Here is a 12778-nt window from a genome sequence, read left to right as displayed (position 1 = left end):
AGCCCTCTTCTCTTAAAGGTCTTCAGAAATTTTTGGGCTTTGCCAACTTTTATCGTCGATTTATTTCTGGTTTTTCGGATGTCGTTAAGCCATTGACCGATTTGACTAGACAGGGTGCTGATGTTGCTAATTGGTCCCCTGATGCTGTGGAGGCCTTTCAGGAGCTTAAGCGCCATTTTTCTTCTGCCCCTGTGTTGCGTCAGCCTGATGTGACTCTTCCTTTTCAGGTTGAGGTCGACGCTTCTGAGATCGGGGCTGGGGCAGTGTTGTCGCAGAAAAGTTCTGACTGCGCCGTGATGAGGCCTTGTGCCTTCTTTTCCCGTAAATTTTCGCCCGCTGAGCGGAATTATGATGTTGGGAATCGGGAGCTTTTGGCCATGAAGTGGGCGTTTGAGGAGTGGCGCCATTGGCTCGAGGGGGCCAGACATCAGGTGGTGGTATTGACTGACCACAAAAATTTGATCTATCTTGAGACCGCCAGGCGCCTGAATCCTAGACAGGCGCGCTGGTCATTATTTTTCTCTCGGTTTAATTTTGTGGTATCGTACCTACCGGGTTCTAAGAATGTTAAGGCGGATGCCCTTTCTAGGAGTCTTGAGCCTGATTCACCCGGCAACTCTGACCCCACAGGTATTCTTAAGGAGGGAGTTATCTTGTCAGCCGTTTCTCCAGACCTGCGGCGGGCCTTGCAGGAGTTTCAGGCGGATAGACCGGATCGTTGTCCGCCTGATAGGTTGTTTGTTCCTGATGATTGGACCAGTAGAGTCATCTCTGAGGTACATTCTTCTGCATTGGCAGGTCATCCTGGAATTTTTGGTACCAGGGATTTGGTGGCAAGATCCTTCTGGTGGCCTTCCCTGTCACGAGATGTGCGAGGCTTTGTGCAGTCTTGTGACGTTTGTGCTCGGGCCAAGCCTTGTTGTTCTCGGGCTAGTGGATTGTTGTTGCCCTTGCCTATTCCTAAGAGGCCTTGGACACACATCTCGATGGATTTTATTTCAGATCTGCCTGTTTCTCAGAAGATGTCTGTCATCTGGGTGGTGTGTGACCGTTTTTCTAAGATGGTCCATTTGGTTCCCCTGCCCAAATTGCCTTCTTCTTCCGAGTTGGTGCCCCTGTTTTTTCAAAATGTTGTTCGTTTGCATGGTATTCCTGAGAATATCGTTTCTGACAGAGGAACCCAATTTGTGTCTAGATTTTGGCGGGCATTCTGTGCTAGGATGGGCATAGATTTGTCTTTTTCGTCTGCTTTTCACCCTCAGACTAATGGCCAGACCGAGCGGACTAATCAGACCCTGGAGACATATCTGAGGTGTTTTGTGTCTGCTGACCAGGATGATTGGGTTGCTTTTTTGCCGTTGGCGGAGTTCGCCCTCAATAATCGGGCCAGCTCTGCCACTTTGGTGTCCCCGTTTTTCTGTAATTCGGGGTTCCACCCTCGATTTTCCTCTGGTCAGATGGAATCCTCGGATTGTCCTGGAGTGGATGCGGTGGTGGAGAGATTGCATCATATCTGGGGGCAGGTGATGGACAATTTAAAGTTGTCCCAGGAGAAGACTCAGCTTTTTGCCAACCGTCACCGTCGTGTTGGTCCTCGGCTTTGTGTTGGAGATTTGGTGTGGTTGTCTTCTCGTTTTGTCCCTATGAGGGTCTCATCTCCTAAGTTTAAGCCTCGGTTCATCGGTCCGTATAAAATATTGGAGATTCTTAACCCTGTTTCCTTCCGTTTGGACCTCCCTGCATCCTTTTCTATTCATAACGTTTTTCATCGGTCGTTATTGCGCAGGTATGAGGCACCGGTTGTGCCTTCCGTTGAGCCTCCTGCTCCGGTGTTGGTTGAGGGTGAGTTGGAGTACGTTGTGGAAAAAATCCTAGACTCCCGTGTTTCCAGACGGAGACTCCAGTATCTGGTCAAGTGGAAGGGATACGGCCAGGAGGATAATTCTTGGGTCACTGCATCTGATGTTCATGCCTCTGATCTGGTTCGTGCCTTTCATAGGGCCCATCCTGATCGCCCTGGTGGTTCTGGTGAGGGTTCGGTGCCCCCTCCTTGAGGGGGGGGTACTGTTGTGAATTTGGATTCTGGGCTCCCCCGGTGGCTACTGGTGGAATTGAACTTGTGACATCATCTTCCCTGTTCACCTGTTCTGATTAGATCTGGGTGTCGCTATATAACCTGGTTTCTCTGTTAGATGCTTGCCGGTCAACAATGTTATCAGAAGCCTCTCTGTGCTTGTTCCTGCTCCCAGACATCTACTAGATAAGTTGGACATTCGTCCATGTTTTGTTTTTGTATTTTGGTTCCAGTTCACAGCTGCAGTTTTGTTACTGTGTCTGGAAAGCTCTTGTTGATCAGGAATTGCCACTCTGGTATTATGAGTTAATGTCAGAGTCCTAAAGTAATTTCTGGATGTGTTTTGTTAGGGTTTTCTACTGACCATGAAAGTATGCTTTCTGTCTTCTGCTATCTAGCAAGCGGACCTTAAATTTGCTAAAACTATTTTCCTGCTGCGTTTGTTGTTTCATCTCATTTCACCGCCAATATATGTGGGGGGCTTCTGTCTCCTTTTGGGGCATCTCTCTAGAGGTGAGTCAGGTCTTATATTTCCCTCTGCTAGCATTATTTAGTTCTCCGGCCGGCGCTGGGCATATAGGGATAAAAAGTAGGACATGCTACCTGGCTACTTCTAGATGATGCGGTAGTTTTAGTTCATGGTCAGTACAGTTACATCTTCCAAGAGCTTGTTCCTATAAAGGCTTTTGCTAGTTCTCTGGCCATGGAGATCATGACAATTTACTATATGTAATCCATCTCTTCTATCCTGTCGGCTCCTGCAGTGATTTTACAGAAGCCAGCAGATAATGGGATGCATTAAAAGAGGCATAGATGCTCATGAGGAGAACATAATTTTACCTCTATACAAGTCACTTGTGCGACCACACTTAGAATACTGTGTACAGTTCTGGTCTCCGGTGTATAAGAAAGACATAGCTGAACTACAGCAGGTGCAGAGAAGAGCGACCAAGGTTATTAGAGGACTGGGGGGTCTGCAATACCAGGATAGGTTATTACACTTGGGGCTGTTTAGTTTAGAAAAACGAAGACTAAGGGGTGATCTTATGTTATTGTATAAATATATGAGGGGACAGTACAAAGACCTTTCTGATGATCTTTTTAATCATAGACCTGTGACAGGGACAAGGGGGCATCCTCTACGTCTGGAGGAAAGAAGGTTTAAGCATAATAACAGACGCGGATTCTTTAATGTAAGAGCAGTGAGACTATGGAACTCTCTGCCGTATGATGTTGTAATGAGTGATTCATTACTTAAATTTAAGAGGGGACTGGATACCTTTCTGGAAAAGTATAATGTTACAGGTTATATATATTAGATTCCTTGATAGGGCGTTGATCCAGGGAACTAGTCTGATTGCCAAATGTGGGGTCAAGAAGGAATTTTTTTCCCCAATGTGAAGCTTACTCTTACCACATGGGTTTTTTTTGCCTTCCCCTGGATCAACATGTTAGGGCATTTTAGGCTATGGGTTGAACTAGATGGACTTAAAGTCTTCCTTCAACCTTAATAACTATGAGTATGACGGGGGGCAGTGCGCTATAGTCACCTGCTCCTCGTTCCACCGTCGGCGCCGCTGTGTCTTTGGCAGTGACGCTCAGGACAGAGGGCTCGATTAGTGCGCGCCGCCCTCTTCCTGAACGTCGGTGCAGAGGATGGGAAGACACAGCGGCGGTCAGTGGTGGAACGGGGAGCAGGTGACTATAGCAAGTGCCGGGGGCCGGAGAGGTGAGTATGCAATTTTTATATTTTTTTTAATCGCAGCAACAGCATATGGGGCAAATATCTGTATGGAGCATCTTATGTGGCCATGTGCAGTATGATATGGGGGCAAATATCTGTATGGGGCATCTGATGTGGCCATGTGCAGCATGATATGGGGGCAAATATCTGTATGGGGCATCTTATGTGGCCATGTGCACCATTATATGGGGCAAATATTTGTATTGGGCATCTTATGTGGCCATGTGCAGCATGATATGGGGGCAAATATCTGTATGGGGCATCTTATATGGCCATGTGCAGCATGATATGGGGCAAATATCTGTATGGGGCATCTTGTGTGGCCATGTGTAGCATGATATGGGGCAAATATCTGTATGGGGCATCTTATGTGGCCATGTGCAGCATGATATGGGGGCAAATATCTGTATGGGGCATCTTATGTGGCCATGTGCAGCATGATATGGGGCAAATATCTGTATGGGGCATCTTATGTGGCCATGTGCAGCATGATTTGGGGGCAAATATCTGTATGGAGCATCTTATGGGGCCATAATCCACATTTGTGGAGCATTATACGGGGCAAATGTCTGTATGGAGCATCTTATGGGGTCATAATCAACATTTGTGCAGCATTATATGGGGAATATTTTAATATGGAGCATCTTATGGGGCCATCATAAACTGTATGGAGCATTATATGGGGCTCCTGATTCAATATGGATATTCAAAAACACTTAACCTACTGATGTCTCAATTAATTTTACTTTTATTGGTATCTATTTTTATTTTTGAAATTTACCAGTAGCTGCTGCATTTTCCACCCTAGGCTTATACTTAAGTCATTAAGTTTTCCCAGTTTTTCGTAGCAAAATTAGGGTGGTCGGCTTATACTCAGGTCAGCTTATACTCGAGTATATACGGTTTTTAATTAATAAAAGAATACTTTATGGAAAAAAGGACGTGGGCTCCAGAGCAATTTTTGCAACCAGCAGAGAGAAAGCTAGCGACTGGAGCCAGATGTTTATTGCCTGGGAAGGGGGTAATACCCATGGAGCTTCCCAGACTATTAGTATCAGCTCACAACTGTATACTTGGCCTTTACTGGCTATTAAAATAGGGGAGCCCCCCAAAAAATGAGGTGGGATCCCTCTTGAATTAATAACCAGCAAAGGCTATGCAAACAGCTGTGGGCTGATATTAATAGCCTAGAAAGGTGCCATGGATATTGGCCCCCCTGGCTAAAAACATCAGCACTCAGCCACCCCAGAAAAGGCACATCTCTAATTCTGTCACTTAGACTTGCTCTTTCCACTTGCCCTGCAACAGTGTCAAGTGGGGTAATAGTTGTGACATCAAGCCCTGAGGTAATAGTGTGACATCAAGCCCTGAGGTTAGCAATAGAGAGGCGTCAATAAGATGCCCCCATTACTAACCCCAAAGTCAAACTGTTAAGAAAATACAGACACCCAGTAAAAAATTTTTAATTGAAATAAAGACACATATTCCTTTGATGTTCTAAATTAAACCATGTTTACTGCCACACCAAATTCCCCGACGCCCTCGATCTCCTGTAATAAAAGTAAAATAATAAACCAACAATATACCCATACCTGTCCGTCGTTGTGTCCAACGCAGTAATCCATATCTGGGGAATATACAGTTTTCAATCAGGACGGTGCCAAGATGCGACCGCCCTGGCAGAAAACTACTGGTGGATGAGGAGATGCTGGGAGCGGAGATTCAGTGATTAGCGGTGCCATCACTGATGCTGCGCTGCCTCACAGCCTGCATTGCGCTGAACTCTGGAGTGTGGGAAAATGAACTGGCATTTTCTCATGCTCCAAAGTTCAAGGCAGGTCAGGATGTGAGGCAGAACAGCATCAGTGACGGCCACCGCTAGTCACTAAAGCTGCCGCTCACAGCCATGCTGAACTGGGATGACCTCTGGACCATGGGAAAATGCACTGGCATTTCTGCAAAAACAGAAATTGGTCGTGTCGTGAATGAGTTAATGGGCTCACACTGGCATCAGTGATTTTTCTTATATGCCAAAATCTATCCAGTTTTCATGAGTGTTTAGTTCAGATTTTCATCATTTTGCTTGTGTATCAGTTTTTACAATCAGACTGTCATTATTTGTTTCTTCTTGCTTTTCTTAAGCTTCTCCTATCAAACATGAAAAGCAGATGACACACTGGTGACATCAGAGTGTTATCAAAATTTTCATAGATCCACAAACTTGTATATTGAGTTTGATCTATTGCTTGGATCAAATTTGGACATCTCTGTTTTTGTGCGGACACGTGAAAAATCCAGTAGACTATAATAGCTATCAGTTCTCTGTCAAAACACAGTTAGAACTGATTTGTGAAAAACTGTCATCTGAAAGAGCCACAAAGCATACTGGGCTGCAACTGCACAGCCAGTGTCTGATTCATGATTTAGGTAGCATTAATCTAATGACAGATATTCATTAAAGGCATATTGCTATAGGTATTTCCAAAAGAAAAAAACTACCTGTTGAATTTATGACAACATTCAGTCTTTTTGAGTAGGAGTCAATCTGTACCCACTGTTACTTGCAATAGTCCTGCAAAAAGTTCTCACGCATCGAGCAGCGCCATGTGGTCAGTTATGAACTCCGGTGAACTTTCTCATGTTACCTGATTTTATTCTGTGTTTTTTTCTACAATCTAAATATTACTAACATATTTGCTTGATGTCAGCGGCCATAAAATAGCTGACATCAACTCCAAACCTATTACCTCACTTGCCACCATCACAGAGCAAGTGGGAAGAGCCCGGCAAAGCACCTGAATTGGCAAATCTAATCGATGCACCTTTTCTGGGGCGGCTACAGGCTGCTATTTTTAGGCTGGGGGGGGGCTCAATATCCATGGCCCCTTACCAGTCTGAGAATATCAGGCCCTAGCAGTCTTCTTTAGATTGGCTAGTTGTCAAAAATGGAGGGGGCATTTTTTTTTAAATTGTTTAAATAAAAAAAAAATGTGTGGGACCCCTCTATTCTTGATAATTGGCCAAGATAAAGTTGACAGCTGAGGGTTGCAGCCTGCAGCTGTCAATTTTGCCTGCCCTGGTTATCAAAAATAGAGGAGACTCCCACATAATTTTTTTTATTATTTATTTTATATATAGTACAGGCGCCGGCTGATGAATACACAACAGTGGCATTTGTGATCGCTGTTATCATCAACAGCAGTCATATGCCGATGAGAGCAATACTCTCTCATCAGGCAACGCCTGTGACCAGCAGTAACCTTTTTACCTCCAGTCACAGCTGCTGGAAACCGCAGCTCTCTGACCGGCGGTAACTAACTTACCGCCGATCAGAGCCGCTGGTGTTTTTGTTTCTGTGTGACAGCGAAACAGCAGATGTTCGGAATGCCGAATCTGAACAGCAAGGCCGGGGTCACACTTGCGAGTGCAATGTGAGAAAGTTGCGCAGGTCTCTTGCATCAATACCCAGCACTGCCGCTGCCACTCGGGACTGGAGCGTGCGGCTGCATGTAATTCTATGCAGCCGCACGCTCCGGTCCCGAGTGCCGGCGGCAGTGCTGGGTATTGATGCGTGAGACTCGAGAGAGTTTCTCGCATTGCACTCGCAAGTGTGACCCCGGCCTAACTCTGACTTCCTTGTTCAGGGTCCGTGCACGAACACAGTGTTCGGTACAGACCACAAACTTTACTGTTCGGGTTCGCCCATCTCTATATCTAATGCCTTGTATTTTTTTTGTACCCTTCTCCTGACTGATAACTTTCAATATTGAGATCCCTTTGCTTCATTGTAGGCTGTTTACTTGCCTTTTGCTATAAAATCAAACTAAGAAAATGTCAGGAAAATCCTCATAGAACACAGCTAATCCTTGAAAGGGGTTAATCAGAATCACGATAACTGAGGGCAGCTGTGTGCTGACTACTACTTAACATGAGTTACACAATGATTGGTTAATTCTGAGCACAACCACATCTCCAATTATGGGAGGGTTCTTACAATTATGCAACCCAAATGATTTCAGTTTGTTTCTAAATAGATTTTTCAGCATTTTTGATTGACATTAAAAGGGGAAAACGTTATACAATGATTCTTCTTTGGTACGATTTTATACATGACAAAAACACCTAGCACTTTATCAATGGCGTGTAGACTTATTATATCCATTATAAATGCATGAAAGCACAGACTATGCTATTTCCTATGACAACTGCAGAAACTGAAATAAAGACAGTTTGCTACTAAACAGCTTTCATAAAATTGTGCACCCTAATATTGTTTTTTTTTTTTACTGTTTGGTAAAATGTGTATCACAGGAGATTATAATTTTGCAGCCAACGATTTCACAATCAGAAAGTATTCTGGAGAAAACAGTGGCCAAGGCTTCTTGGAACTGTGTTTCACAAACTCTTAGGAGTATAGAGAACCATAGTCAGCAGAGAAAGCTGCCAGAAAACTTTTGTTACAGTTTTTAGTGTTTTCTAAGAAATAGTGGGGCTTTATGATGACCCATACAGCCCTAGGCATAAGTCCAGGGTGGTACGGAGAGCACATATACTTTCTTTTCCTCTGAGGCCAATGTGATGTGGCTGACAATAATTGTAAGGTACTTATGGTAAGCAGACAAATGTAGCGGCTTTACATACAGTATTTCCACAAGAGCTGACATTGCAATTTGAAGCACACATCCCACATGGTGGAGATAGCAGCCTATGATGCAAAACAGAACACCCCGCCCCATCAGAAGAATTCCAGGTATGACTAGAGACATCTCTACCTTTTCTCACCACGTGGAATTGGGAAGAATTAGAATTTTGCCCAGAACTCTTTATTCTGGGGGGAAGGGAGTAATAAATAGGAACTACAAAAGGTTAGACACAAGCTGTTTCTGGACACTAAATTCTCTATGCGAGCTGTAAGACGTCAAGATGGGATATGTGAAACCTTGTCTGATCCCAATGGGGGGAGAAAGAAGAATATTTCGACTGTACGTGTAGATCACAAATATATGAAATATAGTTGAGGAGTTAAAAACTTTCTAATGTACAGGAGAACATTACTACATAGGGAAAGGAAGAGGCAGTTCGATTTCAATACCCATTTGTACAAGTTCAGTGTTTTCAAGGTGACGTACTATAACAATTATGGATTTGCAAATACTTTAAAAGGAAAATCAAAGAAGTGATCTGATATTAAGTGATTACGTAGCTCTAACCTGCCAGGGAATACCTAAGCTGACACTACACAGCACTAGATTATAAATATTATGGCCACTTAGGATGTTCTTTCCATTCATATTAAACGGTGCTGCACAGAGGGAAAGAATGACCTACCACAATGCGGTGACATGCCAGGAACCTTCCCAAGCAACTATTAAGGATGATCACTCCAGCATTTCTGCATGTTATTAGACTGGAGACGCTGGCAAGAAATGAGATGCTGCCTAGCGTTAAAAAAAGACCCAAGGATTTCTCCGGCTCTGCTCCTTGGGAAATTTGCCATGGATAATATATTGTTTTATGACTCTTCCAGTTTCTCTATAAGCTCCAACCAGTGTTCTCTGAACTAAGGCACAGCGCATGATAAATACAAATTGTCCAGCAATTACAGAATATTAACTTCTACTGCAGTCAAGACCATTTTGATATATCTCCCATTTTACTTATTTATTCCATGGTGCTTTATATGTGAAAAGGGATATATATAATAAAAACAAGTACAATAATCCTAAATACTAAGACTGGTAGAGGAGGAACGAGGACCCTGCCCACGAGGGATCACAGTCTACAGGATTATTTACAGTTTACCGGAGAAAACTAATGTTTTTACATTTTGCGTCTTAATGTATAAGGAAACATCTGTTTATATTATCCAGTGAGATAACCGCGTGCATCTCATAGATGGAGTGAATATCATTAATGATCAAACATTAATCACAAAACAACATCTTTTTCCAACCGGATAACCCCACAAATTTCACATACAGAAATGCACAGCCTTTTTGAGAACAGTTCAGTCTTACTTCATGTACTTCTGCACCTATGTTGTTACTGCCGAGTGTCCGAAATGATTCTTATAGGTAAATCCCATTGCCTATTTCTAACTACACTTGGACAATCTTATTATAAGGCTGTAAAGATGACAGTTTCATCACATGGATAGAAAAAAATTGCAGCATGTGCTAGTCTCTTCCATTTGTTAGATTTGATTTGCCTCGTCAGGTCTACAGCTATGCAAAAATAATGGATCCCATTATCCGTATTTGCATCCATTTTTTATGGATACATTGCAGTGAATTAGCAGCACAGGACACTTTTTGGTCTTGCTAATTTCACTAACATTCAATGCATAAAAATGGATGGAATAAGGATGTAAAAAATGAAAATGCGCATGACAATACGGATGAAAATCGTCTGCTTTTTGGATAAAAAAACAAATGATTTTTCGTACAATTATTGGAACTTGGCCTCACTCCTAAGGCATGCTAGTCTGGATTGTTTGGTACAGAAGCAGCACTGGTGGGGTCTAATCTGCTTCATTTATTACAATCATATTTAGACATAAAAGCTATTTCACTGCGTTAAAGGAAACCTACCTGGTATCTTTCACTATGTAATCCTGCAGTGGGAGCAATTCAGCAGAAAGCTCAACACAACAACACAAACTTCATGTAATCCACATTCTGTGTGTTATTTGTATTACAATTGTTGTGTGCATTATATATCCATTAACATGTATTATTTCCACTAGTGCACATCTTGTGTGGTATTTCTAGTACTATCCATTTATTGTGTCATTTCCACTAGTGCACATCTTGTGTTATTTCTATTACTATCCATTTATTGTGTTATTTCCATTAGTGCACATCTTGTGTGTTATTTCTATTCCTATCCATTTGTTGTGTGTTCTGTTTCTATTAATGCACACCCTGTGTGTTTTATTCCTATTAATATACTTATGTATCCATTTCTGCCTATATTCTTTTGTTGACATTTTTATTTATTTTTCCAAATATTCTGAAATATCTCTCCTGGTTTTGGTTGGAAAATAAAAGCGCTATTGCCAAGAAGGAGAACAATGGGACACATAGGGTTGTGCAATGTATTTGGCAGTTGTGCTTTCGGAATGAATTTAGCCTAGAAGTGAAGCACATTGGTACTTGAGGCAATGAGGGAGCTGGATAGCAGCATCTCTGGGACCCCCAGCCATTGCCCCCGACATGTGCACGTCTCCTAGGGGCTGTGCTCACACAGGTACAGCAGGTTTCCACTATTGTTAATGGCAGAATCTGCCCTGAAATCTGAGTCGTGCACCGCAGATCAGCTCCACAATAGCTGTGGGGGAGGGCAGATGGCAGGGAAGCAATGCCTGGGCCATGTGAGAGCATCACTCCCACCCAACTACTCCAGGAGTGTAGAGAAATGCCAGCTTACCGTGAGGGCTGAGAACTTCTGCGCATGGCTGAGCGGTCCCGCAAAGACGATCGCCAGCAGCATGAAGTTAGACGGCAGCATCCTCCTCCTCCTCCTCCTCAGGTTATTATGCAGAGGGTCTGGAATAAGGGTGATGGGGCTCTTGCTCAGCCCGGGTGGGTGTGCGGACAAGTCCGCCTCCTGCCGTCACTTTGCAGAGCAGCTCGGGGATGATCGTTCAGTGTCACTTGTCAGACTTTACCTTGTGACAGCTGGATCCTCAGCAGGTCAGAACTACAGATCCCAGCCAGCTGCTGCCTCCCTTCCTTATCTGATCCTGGCTATCTTCTCCCAGCGATGTCGGTTTCTCCCCTCTCCTTCAGCAGATCTGTCATCTTATGATTGCTTCTTGCCAAGAAGAGTTAGGAAAGAAGCAGCCTAAAGCCTGTCTGTCTGCAGGCAGGAGGTGCAGGCAGGAGAGCAGGCAGGAGGTGCAGGCAGGAGGTGCAGGCAGGAGGTGCAGGCAGGAGGTGCAGGCAGGAGAGCAGGCAGGAGGTGCAGGCAGGAGGTGCAGGCAGGAGGGAAGGTGCTGCTCCAAGTCACTTAGAATGACCAGATGATGGCAAAGCCCCCGTGTTCTCCTGAGCCTGCCGAGTCCAGCCTTCAGTCTTTCTCCTCCCAGACCTGCTGATTAATTAACCCCCTGACACTTAGAAATAAGAAAGGGAAAGATCAGGGTAGTTAGACTGGTCCTACTCTGGGAGTGTGGGAGATCCTGTGCTAAGAGCTCCTTCTGCAGTCTAAGAAGTGTGCACCATACTGTAACCCAGGCGTAGAAGTGAGCTCCAGGGAGCTGGTGTACTGCTGTGCACCCACCATGAGTAAGGAATACAGCAGAAGACACTAGGGTATGAATAACAATTGTAGGACATCTAGTGCCAATCACTTTCGTTTGGAATAAATGTATATATATTATTTTATATTAAACACAATATTGCCCACAAATATTAAAGAGCTAAAGTTTGAACCGAGAACTCAACAAAACTCATATTTTGTAGCCAACCAGCCTCTGTAGTGCATTATTTATTTCTTTATGATTGTTACTAATAAAATGGAATATTTTGGATTATACTCTAGACTCTCTTTTTGGTTTGAATATTATTTTATATATAGTCTTGTTTAAAAAGCATCGCCATATAACATAGCATAGCACAAATATCACTCAGAAAAAAGTGAATTGTGATAATTGGTTACATTAAAAGATCTTAGGGTATGTGCACACGTATTCCTGGCCACTGCAGATTTTTCCGCAGCAGTTTTGATAAATCTGCAGGGCAAAAATGCTGCGTTTTTGCTGCAGATTTATTGCGGATTTACCGTGGTTTTTCTGTGGTTTTCACTGCGGTTTTACAACTGCAGTTTTCCATAGGGGCAGCTGTAAAACCGCTGCGGAATCCACAGAAAGAAGTGACATGCTGCGGAATGTAAACCGCTGCGTTCCCGCGCGTTTTTTTCCACAGCATGTGCACAGCGTTTTTGGTTTCCCATAGGTT

General features: G+C 43.7%; 1 protein-coding gene across 1 annotated transcript in view; it reads right to left on the bottom strand.

Annotated features, from left to right (window-relative positions):
* The window catches only part of SMOC2 (SPARC related modular calcium binding 2), a 640791-nt gene extending 628913 nt beyond the window's left edge, over positions 1 to 11878 (bottom strand). The window contains exon 1 of the mRNA XM_077283220.1: positions 11247 to 11878. Within this exon, the coding sequence (XP_077139335.1) occupies positions 11247 to 11327 (81 nt within the window). The 5' untranslated portion in view covers positions 11328 to 11878. The remainder of the gene's footprint in view (positions 1 to 11246) is intronic.
* Positions 11879 to 12778: the final 900 nt, after the last annotated feature.

The sequence above is a fragment of the Ranitomeya variabilis genome, chromosome 2 (genome assembly GCF_051348905.1).
Source record: "Ranitomeya variabilis isolate aRanVar5 chromosome 2, aRanVar5.hap1, whole genome shotgun sequence".
Classification (NCBI taxonomy): Eukaryota; Metazoa; Chordata; class Amphibia; order Anura; family Dendrobatidae; genus Ranitomeya; species Ranitomeya variabilis.
The sequence above is the reverse complement of the archived record's forward strand: the minus strand, read 5'-3'. Positions and strand labels throughout refer to the sequence as shown.